Source organism: Nuphar pumila, chromosome 15, assembly GCF_984573655.1.
Source record: "Nuphar pumila chromosome 15, dmNupPumi1.hap1.1, whole genome shotgun sequence".
Lineage (NCBI taxonomy): Eukaryota > Viridiplantae > Streptophyta > Magnoliopsida > Nymphaeales > Nymphaeaceae > Nuphar > Nuphar pumila.
This window is the reverse complement of record NC_143263.1, coordinates 77,577,160-77,592,975: the sequence shown is the minus strand read 5'-3', so window position 1 is coordinate 77,592,975 and position 15,816 is coordinate 77,577,160. Positions and strand designations below refer to the sequence as shown.

Below are 15,816 nucleotides of genomic sequence, written 5' to 3'. Positions count from 1 at the left end.
GCCAAGTTTCTCACGCGTTTGATAATGGTGAAGGAACCATCATACTTGCGGATAAGGCCTCAAAAGATAGTTGTGTGGTCGGGAAAGAGCTTGACCAACACGAAGTTTTGTTGGATGATGCTTCTCATCTACTCATTTCTTTATGTGCTTGGTCGCCTTGTTTAGTTATGCTTTTGCCAACTCTGTCGGATCTTGTCAGTTCCTTACGAACTGGTATGCATAAGGTGTTTTGCCAGATCATCGCGCAACAACGGAGTGCAGAGTTTGTTGCCTGATTGCGACTTCAAATGGACTGTGGCCGGAGGACTCGCTCTTTTGGTGGTTGTAGCATAATTGAGCCGCATCAAGTAAATCAACCCAATTCGTTTGGTTGGCACTGATAAAGTGTCGCAGGCATTCCTCAAGCATACCATTTATTTTCTCTATTTGTCCATCGAATTGGGGGTGAAAACTTGTGTTGAAATACAAGTTTGTCACCATTAAGCGAAACACTTCTCACCAAAACTTGTCAGTGAAGCGTGTATCACGATCGTTGACGATGCTCTCCGGAATTCTCCAATGCTTGATTATGTTCCACACGAACAACTTTGTTGTATCTGCAGCTGAGCAAGTGGCAGGGGTAGGCACGAAGACAACATACTTTAAAAACCTATCCACAACCACGTAGATCAAACTGCAACCATGTGCTTTTGGAAAAATCACAATGAAATCCATGGTTATGCACTTCCACAGATGGCTTGGCACAGGTAGGGGCTCCAGTAGTCCACCGGGTCTCTGATTGATGGGTTTGTCTTATTGACAAATTAAGCAACTCCGCACATAAGCATCTATATCGTCATGCATCTGTGGCCAGTAGAACGTGTGTTCTAACAACACTAAGGTCCTCTGTTGCCTAGGTAGTGTCGTGTCGCTCATGCATCAAGCGCCTCCTCAAGGTATCTTGTCGTGGAATATATAGATGGTCGCCCACAACGCGGAGCAAATCGTTCTCTAGACAAAATCTTTGTGTCTTCCCTTCCTTCACCAATGCGATCAATTATTGAGCCATCGAGTCACTTTTTGAACCTTCTCGAACCTGTTCAAAAAGATCGCTCATCGATTGGCTCATACTGCCATTCCAAGCGAGCAAAGCTACGAGTTTTGCCTTCTGACTCAGGGCGTCGACCATAATATTGGTCATGTTTGGCTTATACTCGATGACCATATTAAATTCTGCCAAGAAATTATGTCAGTGCATTTGCCTTAGACTCAACTTCTTATGAGTCTGTCGCAACGTTGTCAGTGCACACAACAAATTGTGACCCTAAAAGATAGTGTCTTCATGTATGAAAACAATGTACGACTGCCAACATCTTACGCTCGTGCACAGTGTATCGATGCTCAGCGTCGTTCGACTTTCTGCTTTCAAATATGATAGGATGTTCTTCTTGGAGCAACACCCCTTCAATAGCAAAGTCAGACGAGTCGGTTTGTACTTCAAACGATTGTCGACAGTTAGGCAACTTCAACATTGGCTCCTCTGTCAGAGCATGCTTTAACCCATCAAAAGCCTTGTGGCAGACATCAGACCATAGCCATGATATGTCTTTCTTCAACAAATCTGTGAGCGTAGTAGCAATTTGAGAGTATCTCTTAATGAAACGTCGATAATAATTTGCAAGCCCCAAGAAGGAGTGTAACTCTGAAACCTTGGAGGGCAGCTCTCATGCTTGAATAGCCTCAATCTTCTTGTGGTCCATTTTGACAGTGCCTCCTCCCACAAGATGGTCAAGAAAATAGACTTTCTTCTGACCGAATAGGCACTTTTCTCGCTTGACATACAACTTGTGGTCCTTTAAAGTCTGAAACACAATCTGAAGGTGCTGAACATGTTGCTCAATCGAATCATTGTACACCACTATATCATCCTCGTACACGATGACAAACTTGTCAAGGTGCGGGTAGAAAATCTTATTCATTAAGGTCTAAAAGGTAGCAGACACGTTCGTCAAGCCGAAGGGCATGACAAGGAATTTGAACGCCCCATATCGCATTACACAGATAGTTTTTTCGCTCATCCCCTTCTGCAACTCTGACTTGCCAGTACCCAGGTCTCAAGTCTAACTTAGAGAAGACTTTCACCTTTCCAAGCTGATCAAACAAGTCTATAATCGAACGTAGCGGGTACTTGTTCTTCATCGTCATTTTGTTCAGTGCCCTATAGTTGACGCACAACCGTTTCGACCCATCGTGCTTCATTTAAAATAATACAGGCGCTCCAAATGGAGCTTTGGATGGTTCGATGATTCTCGCTTCGAGCATATCATTCAGTTGTTTGCGTAACTCCTGCAGCTCAGGAATTGTCATGCGATAAGGAGCCATTGCGGGTGGCCATGCATCCAGTACTAATTCAATCTGATGGTCTACCTCATGTCTCAAAGATAGCTTCTTCGACATTTTGGTGGGCATAACATCATTAAACTCCTTTAATATTGACGCTAAGACCTCTAGGACATTCGCGGCTCCTTCTGCCTCGTCTATAGCGTAAACTGTGACAAGAAAAGTCTCATCACCACTTTTTATGTCTCTCTTCAACTGGAGCGCAGACACCAAGTGCTCACAGGGCTTCTCTGATATTGCATTAATCATGCAGGACTGATCTTCACTCTCATAGTTGACAACGTTAAGGTGGGGTATCGACACTGCCTTGATGCTTCTCAAGAATTCTATCACGATGATGACTTTGAAATCATTTATAGGTGCGACTGATAACATAATTCTCCCCGGCCAGTTATGGATTCGCACTGGTACATCATGGACAATAACGTAGATGGCCTTGGCCTCTGAATTAACCGCTTTCATGCGGCTCTCTTTATGTTCCCACTGTAATCCCAACTGTTCTGCTTCATCATGCAAAATGAAATTATGTATGGCCTTTGTGTCTACCAATGTCGGTGAGTCTTTCATTGAGCAGAAGCTCCAAATACATCAGTTCTTTACATATGCTCGGTTCTGCAGGAGCTGTCACCTTCACTGCACTCATCATTTGCATTGCGCCAACCGTTGGTGCCTCATCAGACTGATAATCTTTGTCACCCTGAACAATATTTGCAGCTCGAGTGCACGATTATCTTCATTCCCTTGACCACGATTTCTATTGGGACATGTATCCTGCCAATGATCATCGTGGCAGAGGTGCACCCCTGCTTTCGAGTAAATTTTTAGGTAATGAATAATTAAGTTAGAGCGGATGCCAGATGTTGCAGGGTTGCTACTTTAAACCATTCGTTTGGGTCTCGAGGACATCTGTTTAGACTTTTATTTATACATTTTAATTAATTGTTTAAATTCTTAAGTTTACGACAATATGTGAATGATTTATATTTTATGTGAAACCATTTGACATTTAGAATAATTTTATATTGATGGTTGAATGTGATATGTTTCGTGATTGTAACCCATGCGAGATGTTTAATCGATTTTAAATTAGTAATTTTTGTTCTATTTTTAATATAATTAAAATAAGTTTTTTGTCGATTAAATGCTCTTTTCTCAAACTTTATTCTAAGGAGTGTTAGTACATGTGTATGCTGACTCTTTAAAGCTTAATTCAGTTAAGATAATATCATTGATGAATCATTTAAGATGATGATTCTTTTATGTAATGTATTCAATCAGTTTGATAATGGTAGTTTGGTACCAAATCTGGTAATAGAAAGTTAAGACACGCTCTCACTTGCATTGAGGTAGGCCATCTAGTGCTTCATATAATTGAATTTTTTTTATTAAAGCCAGTGCATTATTATATGTTAGATTTTTTTTTTTATATTTCTGAGTTAAAATTTTAAGGGCGCTATAGTAGAAGCGCAATGCTTCATGCTTCAGAGGTGCACCCCTACTTTCTAGAAGTGCAATGCTTCATGCTTTATAAGTACGTTTCTCTCTATGGTTTAAAAACTATTTGGGTCAACCCAATGACTCGACCCAAATCACCCGGTCATTGAGTACAAAATGAGTACAAACTCGTTTTGTACAAAACTTGACTGAGAGTTGATCGGACCAAGTCATGGGTGAGTCATCCATATATATATATATATAAACAATATAAATATTTTGTATATTATATATAAAAATATGAGTATATATATATTAATAAAATTGTACATTAAATATATTATAAAAATATCATATAATGCATATTATATATAATATATGGATAAAATACTGTAAAATATACATATATTTACATATTTTATATAAGATATAAAGTTAACATGACCCGGACTAGTCACCACCGAGTCACCGGTCACTCAAGGAGAGTGACGAGCCACTGGTTTTAAAACCATACTTCTCTAAGCACATAGGCACTTCTGGTAACTATGGTTTGAACATATGCAAGAGTTAGCATCGAGCTGGTTCAATCCTTTTTCTTTGATGGGCCAACTGGTGTTATGAGGCTATAATCCGGTCAAACCTGGCCCATCAAAAGGCTGCATCTATATCTTCAAGCCCATCAGACCACATGGGCTGCTCAAACATAAATCGATGGCAGACAAGAGGGTTAGACCAACTTGAGTCAACCTGGGTGTAAATTTAGGCAGGCTTGATGGCAAACTGATGAGCCAAGGGTTCATCAAACCTAGCTTTCCCTTTGAACATGTTGAGTGGGTCTGGTTCAGTCCTGGATTTTTTGGCCTAAACTAGGATTGTACTAACTGGGCCAGGAGGAGCCAGGCTCCACACCCAGCCTACTTTTAAGTCCACTTTATTAGCTATCTTTCAAATTGGAATCTAATAATTTTTTTTTTGGAATGCAGCATGTTTGGAGATCCGATTATGTGTAAATGGGTAAGACTCGGTTCTGATTTAGGTATTACTGAACCAACATGATCGGATTTAGTCCAGTGGGATTCAGATTCAGATATAGAGTCAGACGTTAAAAATGTATATTGAATCTGATCCGTTTAGCTAATTAGATACATTTTACATATAATCAAGTTAGGTTATCTGACAAATTTGGATTGAGTTCAGGTTCAGTTTTCAAGTATGAAAAACTACATACCAAATCCATTTCCAATTATAAATCCGTTTCTACTTTCTTTTCCGAATCCGTGTAATCATATTTGGATTCAGTCAAGCATCCTTAAATCCAAACTGTTTACATCATTAAATCCAACTATATTCAACTAAAGATAACTTGCAAGACCTATTTTTTGTTGGATATGAATCAATATGCATTCAAGATACGTGCAACCATAATGGATCCGATGTGTATAGATCCAAATATCCAAAACCATCTTCACGATGCTTCTCATATAGGAGACTGATAAGAGGAGTAATTCCTGATTTGGTTAGATCTTGTAAGATCTCATCCAAGGCAAAGGGTCCTAAAGTTGGACCATAGCGCGATCCATCCAATTCATATCCCCATATGGAACTTCGTCCTTCTCCATGGTGCAAGATTTGGGTTAGGTTGGGCCCGGTTTGGCTCAACTTGAAGCTAGCCCAACAACGCCTTGAATCCAGTTGGGTTCGGTTGAGATTAATCTTGTCTTGCAAACCAAGAACCCAATCTGGACCCAGTTGGGTTTGGCCGTTTAACTAATATATTATTTTCTCATAAAATGCATACCAAATTACCAATAAACTCATGCAAATGAAATCATAAATGTTAGCAGAAAATTCAAATCTTTGATCAGGTTGGGCTGGTGTCACCTAAACCCGTACCAAATCTGAAATTTGAATGGGTCCATAATTTGAACCCTTGAATCAGATTGGACCCAGAACCGAAAGGTCGGAAACAATCTTTCTGTACATGAATATGCAATAACTGGGTCTACTTCGCTCCGCGATCCAACCCCAAACCAGTGTCCTAACTGGAAAATGTAAACTCCTCTAAAAAAAACTGGAAAATGTAACCAACGAAACAAAGGTTGTAGGAACCACATTAAGGTTGGAAGTGCCTTACCTGCACTGGAGTGCCAAATAATCAGATAAGATCCACCCAAAGAAGATCATACACTATTGAAGACCCTGTCAGTGTGATCCAAGATAATAATGGATCGGACCGGGTCAGGCCATAATCTATTTCTTGGGGAGGTCCATAAGAAAAGTAGAAGACATCAGTGTAATATTGTGGAATCTAGAAGCACAAAAGCGTAATTTGACACAGTTTACGTTGGCCGGTCAGGTTCATAGTTTGCACTTCGTCTGTACGTTGGAGTCCAGCTCACGCGAGGACTGAGAGAGGAGCCGGACAGCTGTAGTACAACGAAATAGCCCACCTATTAACACGAAATATCAATAATACCACTACATGGAAAAAAAATGTCCCCACCAATTGCTAGCTTATTAGGATCCCTGCAACCTAGCACACTTGACAGGGTCACAAGTCCTAAGCTCGACACAACAAGGTCCCACTGGGCTTATCTCAGTCCTACCAAACCACTTGATCCCATGTCAGGCTCTTGAAATATGAAAACCCACCTAACTTAGCTGACATAGCGAGTTGGCTAAGGTGCAGAGAAAACTGGTCAACTCAAGTTGCGATTAGTATCATCAACTTGGTTCATCACACTTAGATAAATTTGATAGATTCTTACAAAATTAATCCAGTTCCTAGTTCAAGCCAAGTTAAGCGCAACATGTTTGGGCGAATCACAGGCAAAGAGGGCAGTTTGATCCCCATGGTCACCAAAGTTCAAAGTATTCGAGCCGAGTCAAAGTCAACTTTCATCATCCCCATCTTTGCAAGTGTGGACCACCAAGCCTTGGATCAAGCCCAAGAGGCTAGTAGACCAAGCAAAGCTCGAGTAGTGGTATAACCGGTATTTTGGATAAAAGTAGGGAAATTTACGAAGCGCTCACATGAACAAATGTGGGAGCGAAATCTATGGCGGAATAGGGGAGTTTGGGGGGCAGTCGTGATTTGGTACACGGCGGGGCGTCGGACTTCCGTTTCCCGGCACCGTCTTCTCGTTCTCGTGCGGCTTTCCCAACTCGACCTAAGAAGGGAAAGTCGAGGCTTTTCGATTCTGGGGTTTCATGGGGTTCGCGATGTCGGGGCGCGAAATCGGGATCTCGTTCGCGATCTTGGGCGTCGGGGTGGATAGGCAGTGGGCTGCTAGGGTTGGAGGGGAGGAGCGAGGGATGTGATGGTGAGCATTTGGGGTGGAGACGAGAACGGATTCTCTGCGGGAACTCGTTTGGCGGATCTTCTTCTTCTTGATTTTGTTCGTGTTCGCATGGTGGTCGTGTTTGGCTCTACGAGATGTCTCGGCAGGCCACTCCCGCTCAGTTTCACAACAAATCCAAAACTCTCAATGACAAATATGTGAGGAAGATCTCTCTCTCTCTCTCTCTCTTTTATGGGGTTGCATGCGTGGAATTTGGGAATTAAGGTTTGTGAGGAAGAATTTTTGTTGAAATTTCCTGTTTTTGTTTCGAATTATGGGGAAAGGAAGTTTTTTTCGAAGTTCTGGGATCACTCGTTCGGAACGGTTGGCTGGTGTTTGGTAGTCAGGGTTTAGGAATGTTGGGGAACTCGCGAAAAAGATATTGATCTATTGCGGAAACTAAGATTTTTGGAGTTCTTTGATCCCTCTTTCTGAGTGTCTGATTGGTGTTTCATAATTTGAGTTTTGTTATTCACAATGTGGTTGGATTCATGAAAAAGATGATGTTATTCTTTGTGGAATGGAAGATTTTCTAAGCTCTTCGATCCCTCTACTTGGATGCGTGGCTGGTGTTTGATAATCAGGGTTTCGAATTTGAGTTTTCTTCTTCCTAAGGTCACTGAATCATAAAAAAAAATATAATAGTCTCTTTAGGGAAAGGAAGAAATTTGAAGTTCTCCTGTCCTCTGAACTTTGGTGACCAGGGTTTAGGATTGAGTTCTGCTCTTCCTAATGTCGCTGAATTCAAGAAAAAAATAATGCTCTCTCTCTCTCTCTGCATTTTGGAGAACTTAATTTTTTATATGACTTTTGTTTTTTGGAATTGGACTGAAATAGATGCTTGGAGATGAAATCGGCAAGGGAGCTTACGGACGCGTCTATAAGGGATTGGATTTGGAGAACGGGAACTATGTTGCCATCAAACAAGTTTCCCTGGAAAACATTCCCCAGGAGGACCTTAACATCATCATGGTCGGTTCCTCTTAACTACAATACTTTATGCATTAAACTTGTGGCGCACATTCTATGGTTTGCTCGTTGAGTTCGATAGTGTTCATGCTAATCAAGTCTGCCACATTGAAGCCATAGGTTTTAGATGCTTGTTTGGTTTCTTAGCTGCAAAATGCAAATGCTCTGCTGAAAAAAAGAAAGAAAAAACGTCTAATTTGCTTATTTTCTAATAATTTGGTTTTCTCTCTCCCACTCCACTGCGAAATATACCATTCGCTCATTTCATTTCTTAAAATGTTAAGAAAAGCATGTCTAATCACAACAGTTTGTGTTGTGTATGAAAGTCGTCTAAAGTTTAACCTAGAATTAATATAATTAATGTATTCTTGTGAAGTGGATTTTCCTGAATTCCTCAAGTAAATTCATAATGTTTGACAAATGTCAAACAGCTATATTTAGTCTTCTTCATCAAAACATCCTCCTAGGTTTTTCTAATACCTGTATGCCAGTTATCTGAATGGAAGTGGCATTGGCCTTTTGTGGATGGAAAGTTTTAAGCCTCTTGAACATTTGTCTGCTTGGCTTTGTATGACTGCAAATCTTACATGGTTTTGTTTTTCTACTGTCATGATTCATGGTGATGGTGGCCGTGATTGATGTACTTCAGCAAGAAATTGATCTACTAAAGGTTTGTCCCACACTTTTCAGATGATAATTGCTGCTTGCAGCAGGAAATGTAATTAAATGTTTTCTTTTGAAATCTAACTGAATGATGGTGTACATTTTGGTGGCAGAATCTGAACCATAAAAATATTGTGAAGTATCTTGGATCTTTCAAGACAAAGACCCACCTCCATATTATTCTTGAGTAAGTATCTTTGCCATAGTCAGTTAGTGTGAACTTAATAAAAGTATAGCTCATATTTTATTTGCTTTTCTGTCTCTCTTCCAAAACAGTATTTTTATGCTTTTGGGAGTTCACAATATGGACTTCTGTCATAATTATGAACATTCTTTCACTTTCACTATTTCATCAATTGATACTTTTCTATTTTTCCTAGATATGTAGAAAATGGCTCACTTGCTAGCATTGTTAAGCCGAATAAATTTGGACCCTTCCCAGAATCTCTGGTGGCCGTTTACATAGCTCAGGTTTGTACAGAAGCTAGTGTTTTTAATGCCTCTTTTTTTTTCTTCCTCACATTTTAATAATTACACCAAACAGGTATTGGAAGGCTTGGTATACCTTCATGAGCAAGGGGTTATTCATCGGGATATCAAGGGTGCAAATATATTAACAACAAAAGAGGTAACCTTGAAATGTGAGATGTCATCTGTTTCTTGTGATACTATTTATGAGTCAATTTCCTCTTGAAATTCATTTTATCTACTTAAACAGTAGTTGCTTTCTGATACTCATGTTACTGTATATTGGTGTCATTGTTGTAAAAGCATATTCAAATTTCAATAGTTATAATTGTTAAGGTTCCTACACTTGTGGTTGATATATAGAAAAATTCTATGGTTATTCCTCTTGGTTGGATGATTTTCGCTCTTGAATGCAGATCCTGTGTTTTAATTGTTGATGCATGTTTCCAACTAGATGACGAGAGGGGGGGTCATCAATGGGGCTATATTCCTGCACTGTATAGAGTAGGAATATTATAAGCAATGAAGGAGAGCCCATGATGTATGTTTAAACTTTAAACATAAAAAAATGGAACTAGTGAAGATTGTATCTGTTCTTCACGTGATGGATGCATGTAAAGCTTTAACGTTATTCAATCGTCTACATGATAGTCAAGAAATCAAATGCGTTTGCTGATATCTCTATACAAGCCAACATGCCCAAAAACAAGCAAAACGAGAGTTAATTAAGTGCTAATGCTTACAAAATGGATGTACATACAGTTTGTAGCAAAACCCATAAATTCCTTTTACCATTGATTTGAAGCTTCAAATCATGTTATTCATATTCACTTATTCAAGAAATAAGTTACATTGATATTCAAGTCACAATTTTCAACAAATATGTTCTCACTATTGTTGTTTCAAGAAAAGGTCCCTTACCAATAATTCTGTCACTTGTCACTGAAACTTCAATAATTTAGCTGTATCAGTATCTTATCATTATTTACCATAGCATGTTCAATGTCATCTTATTTTTATGAAACTTGTATGCGATACTAAAATTTATTACATGTCATCTGAAGCACCATCAGGTTTCAACAACTCCATTGTTTCTGGTGACTTCTTGTCACCATAGCCCTACTTAGCTGGTCCCTGATATTGGTGTTGGTGTTGAACACTGGTACAGAATATCAGATACGTTGAGCTTTAAAAATTAGATATGTAAACACAACTATATAAATGTGTATATATGAATGTATGTACATGGGAAAATATAGTGGTTTAAACTACAATACCACATGGTGGTGCACACTCATGTTTGCATGGATTTAGCCACCAAATGTTAGATCTAACTGTACAGATGTCTTTAATATGGTTTATTTACTATATTAGTAGGTTTAATCATTATCCAATCTATAATAACTAATAAGATTCAATTTCCAAGCTAGTGAAAAATTGATGGCTTGCAATCCATGAAGATGAGGATGGTCTAACAATGACCCAAAGCACCATGTTGGAGTGAACTTTGACATGTGAAAATAGTAAATAGAACATGCTCAACATGATAAAAAAGGGTAGTTTTTGTTTTTATAGATTAAATCTACGTAAATCAAGAGTCTACTACCACTAGTTATGGTAGTTCAGTACCACAAAATATTGACTCATTATTTTTGGTTGTCATTATGTTATCAACATACAATAGAATGATGGTAGCATCTAGAAACAATAAAGACTAGTCAACACTTCTACATATGCAACCATGAGTTCTTAGAACTTTGCAGAAGCTGTCAAGCCAAGCTTTCAAGGCTTGTTTTAGTCCAAAATTTCCTTCTTAAATTGTAAGACTTTGATATTCGTGTTCCCTTTAGGATAGCCATGGGGTTGCTTCATATACACTTCTTTCTTGTGATCGTTCCCATTGTCGCATTGGAACTCAACATCTCGTTGTAGTCGAAACCATGCTCCTGAGTGTAGCTCTTTTGCAACCAATGTGACCTTGATCGATTAAAAACTGACTTGTCTCCCTGGATAATGGATTTAGTTTTCCAATCTACCTTTACATATATGATGATGCCCATCAACCCAAAGTGGTGATTTTTCTGTGGCCAAATCCTAATTGTTTTCACTGTCTTGCAAATCACATAACTAGATGAGTGATCTTGTCCTTTTCTATAAACTTTAAAGTTGAGTAATACATTAAACTGCACATCATCAACTAGCTTGAGGAGAAATGTGATGCACCGGATCATAAACTAGGTTCTTCCACTGTAAGTCATGCATGATCACTGCTATGTCACATGGGTGTGGGTGCGGGTGCGGGGGTGCGGCACTTTAAAAAAACTTGGGTGTGTGGCAAAAAATATAAATATATATATATATATATATATATATATATAGTCCAAAAGTTGGACATAAATGACCCTGGGTGCGTTGACTGCACCCAGGGTCAGGTTGACCACATCGGGTGTGGGTGCGGGTGCGATGTGGGTGCGGCACCTAGTTGAAGAGTCCCTGTGACATAGGATCACTGTTATTTTGAGAATGCAGTGAAACTCAAATTTGGGCTATTACTACTCTATAAAAAGGTTTACCAACAAATCCATTGTCTACTTTTTACTAATTGTTGTCCAGAATTGAAATATAATATTAGCATTACTTTTATGTCTAATTTTTGGGCTATGATTATTTATCTTATTGGATCCTTGCCTTTCAGAATATGATTAGGTATTTTTTCTGGTCCTCTTCGTGGGATTGAAATTTCTTTTGGTTGCTTGTGTAGCATGTTCTTATTTGCAACACAGTAAATCGGCAAGAATCGATGTTTTTGATGTTTTAAGCTGGTCATGATAACGGCGGTGGACTAGATCTCTCCATATGAATCCTGGACCAATATATGTATCTAATGAATTGATGATGACACAGATATGAATTGGTTCACAGTCTGACATGCCAAAGTTCTGTTCTTTTATCTGTTTTTCCATAATTCACAAGGTTATCAAAGCCTCTGTAGTTTGATGAGCTGGTCTCTGTGTGGATTGATTACTATATATAATATTGAACTGATCTAATACCGATTAACCTAAAATGCACTGATTACATTCAGAAAACATGTAAATAAAATTTCTTTGATCAGCAAATCTCCTGCCATCCTTCTTTCCCTTGTATCCTTCTTATTTTGAAGCAATTTTTAATTCCTTGCCTTCAATTTTCAGATGTTCTGCATACTCCCATTTTGTTTGTCATTCAATTAGATCCTAGCATAAGAAAATGCTGCTTTGTTTATGTGGGTGTTGTCCATGACTCCATATTGATTATTTGCTATTACTTTGCTTATTAATTGAGTTTTCAACTTTGTATTCATGTATATGTACAATATTTTTGATGTTCATATATCTGCAGGGTCTGGTTAAACTTGCTGATTTTGGGGTGGCAACAAAACTCACTGAAGCAGATGTTAACACACGCTCAGTTGTTGGAACTCCTTACTGGATGGCCCCTGAGGTACTTCTCTTTCAGTATTGGAATTTGACACGAATTAGGTTCTCAGTTGTGGACAAGTTAATATCTTTGTTTCATTAATATAAGAACTATTTTTCATATGCTTAGTTGGCATAATTTCACAGTCAATAGCTGACAGATCCATACTGGATTTTATAAGAGATAATGGACCTGATCTGGTTTGTGGTTCCTTATGGGATAAGTTCTTTGGCACTTGTCAACCGGTTGAGGAACATTTGAACTGTCCACCATTGTATTAGTGGTGCATATATCTATATCTATCTATCTATCTATCTATCTATCTATCTATCTATCTATCTATCTATATATATATATATATATAGCGATTGGTTCCTCCTAAAGGTAGGTGGGTGTAGACAGTCTTAATTTTCAAGTTTTTAATTCTTTTTTTTTAAACTAACTTTAGAGATGTGATGTACATGAGCTGTTTAGTAGAAATAGGCCTTTGGGTCATCTGATTATGCCATGTAAGTAGGCTTTTATAAGGCTTCAAAAATTGACGGTTCAAAATTCATAAACATAAACTCATAAAATCATATTTTTTCATCAAAAAAATGTGATTCAATAGTTTATTCCTAGCAAATGGAATATGCTAAACACACCTGTGAGGTCAGATTTGCCAAACATGGCTTGCAACATAAGAAATCAGCAATGTCCACACCGTATGGACGGTTAGGAGGAACCAATTTCTCTCTCTCTCTCTCTATATATATATATAACTATAATTACTATTACAGTGAGAATGAGTCACCCTATGTAATGAGTCCAGTAGATTACAAGTTCATATCCTTTTGATTTGATGCATCCACAGCTGATAAGCATCTTTGCTTTGAGTATAGCCTACACTTTCTCTACTATGAGTGTAGACTAACAGTGAGTATCACCTACATGAAGCAAGCCCGCATGACACATATATAGCCTATCCTACTGCTTCACAAGCTGGAACTGGCTTTTGGCTGTATTGTTCAGGCAGTGACATCTCTTTCCCCTCCCTTACCATGCTTCCCCAATAGCCCATTTGTTAAGATCCTGTAGGCCTAAAAAGTGAGGTGACAGTCTTAGTTAAGCAAGCAGCTCCTCAAACTGCACTACAACCAACACAAGTTAACTGTGAAGATCCATAGTTGATGCTAGACTCAGATAGTGACCCTTTTTGGTTTCTTCAAGACTGAGCCACTTATAGGAACAAAGCTAATTTCAATATTGATGTATATATAAATATTATGAACTTATTGTGGATTTCTAACTACCAAGCCAGTTTCTTTATTGTCAATTGTTGCTAGGCTAGTTTGAGGGTGATGTCAGATCCATATGTAAAGGAGCTAGCAAGTTAGATAGGAGTTAGTAGAGTAATTGTTAGCGTTGACTAATGAAAAGATCTTTTTGTCACAAAGATTGGATGCAGAGGTTGCTCCCTTTTGAAGTTCCTCTGGAGGAGTTGGGGAATTTGGTTATAGTGTTGATGAGAAGATCTTTCTCTGAGGTGCTCGGTTGTAGAGGGATTGCAGCAAAAGGCCTCACCTTTAAATCTCTAGATGGAACATTATTAGCTCTGATTGGTCATCCTCTCTTGATTTAAAAGACTAGCCTATTGTTCTCCTTTGGTTAGAAAAAGGTATCAATACGAGAGCTATGAACAAGATTGATACTAGCAACTATTTAAGTACCTATTAGAGTACTTTCTTCTTAGGAAAAATACCCATAGAGCACCCGATGGTGGGCATGATGGATTGGGATCAACAATAGGCCACTTCATGGGACCCATTTGTTGCCCTGAGGATTATCTTTTGCAACACCGATTATGGAATGGAAGGGGGGTCACTCTTGAAGAGTCGCTCCCACTCATTGGATATGGTTTGATAAGGGCAATGAGGGGTAAACAATGGGAATATCCATATCTCAGCTTTGTGCGTCTTAGGGCCCTATTTCTTCTTTGATGGTTGGACTAATAAAATCTCATAGAAGTGGATAAAGAACTGTGGAAATAAGAAAGTATGGGACATGACACAAGCATCCTGATAGGAGATTCTATATAGGGTTGAACATAGGAAGGTGATAGAACAAAAATGGATCCTTGATTGGGACAAGTAGAAAATAATATGGGGTAACAAATGGGATGAAATGCTATGCAGTAGTAATTGGATCCTCCTGTCCTAATCCAAAAAGGTATTTGTCTTTTCCTCTTTACTAAGAAAAGGCCGGTGTTCAATGCCCAATCACATGGGAATTGACTCGCCAATTATGTTACTTGGACATTGACATACAGTAGGACTGTAGGACCACATAATTCATCAAAATTGTGAAAAAGGAGAGTTAGTTTTTAAATGGGACTGAACGGTGCTCAACTGTGGTAACAACAAGAGAATATTCTTACCAACTAGCTTGACTCCTTCAAAATTGAGAGAGAGAGAGAGAGAGAGAGAGAGAGAGAGAGAGAGAGAGAGAGAGAGAGAGAGAGAGAGAGAGAGCTTTCTGTACAATAAAAGGACGTTCCTACTCATTTTTGTGGAATTAGGACCCAATAAAATATATGAAGATAAAATAAGTTTAAACAAGGTTGATACAAAGTGTTCAACATTGAACACTTCGTGTTTGAGACACTCAAAATTGTCGGACATACGACATGGAGTGCCGATTTTTTTCTTGGACCCTTATATGTTGAAAAATAAAGTGTCCACAAAATGTCTAGGAGTGTCAGTGTTGGCGTTCAAGTGTCCAATGCCTCAAAATTTCAACATTAAGAAAATCATAAACCGCCTAACACAAAGTGCATTTGCTGAATGCATTCGTGGGGTCAAATTGGCAAATAAAGCTCACACCTATGCGATTCAGCTAGAGAGTATCATACTTTAGAGTGTAGCCAATATTTTTCTCGTATATATATATATATATATATAATATTGGCTACCCTCAACTCTACCATACCCTCTAGTAAAAACAGCTCATTTCTTCTCATTTTGATGATTCCCCCCTGATTTAGCCCTATGGATATGAAATATATGGTTTCTTTAGTTGAAAACAAGTTTTAGATAATCTGACTACATTTTATGAGTAGATTTTT

At 38.5% G+C, this 15,816-nt stretch overlaps 2 protein-coding genes across 2 annotated transcripts in view; one reads left to right on the top strand and one right to left on the bottom strand.

Annotated features, from left to right (window-relative positions):
- Window positions 1–2,238: 2,238 nt before the first annotated feature.
- Window positions 2,239–2,946, bottom strand: LOC149815675 (uncharacterized). The gene has a single exon (XM_089990604.1). It carries the CDS (start codon window positions 2,944–2,946, stop codon window positions 2,239–2,241), a length of 708 nt encoding a protein of 235 aa, XP_089846730.1.
- A 3,926-nt stretch (window positions 2,947–6,872) lies between these two features.
- LOC149815674 (MAP3K epsilon protein kinase 1-like) overlaps window positions 6,873–15,816 on the top strand; it is a 39,315-nt gene continuing 30,371 nt past the window's right edge. The window contains exons 1-7 of the mRNA XM_089989955.1: window positions 6,873–7,312; window positions 7,992–8,126; window positions 8,773–8,793; window positions 8,900–8,973; window positions 9,167–9,257; window positions 9,331–9,414; window positions 12,636–12,737. Of these exons, the coding sequence (XP_089846081.1) occupies window positions 7,250–7,312; window positions 7,992–8,126; window positions 8,773–8,793; window positions 8,900–8,973; window positions 9,167–9,257; window positions 9,331–9,414; window positions 12,636–12,737 (570 nt within the window). The 5' untranslated portion in view covers window positions 6,873–7,249. The remainder of the gene's footprint in view (window positions 7,313–7,991; window positions 8,127–8,772; window positions 8,794–8,899; window positions 8,974–9,166; window positions 9,258–9,330; window positions 9,415–12,635; window positions 12,738–15,816) is intronic.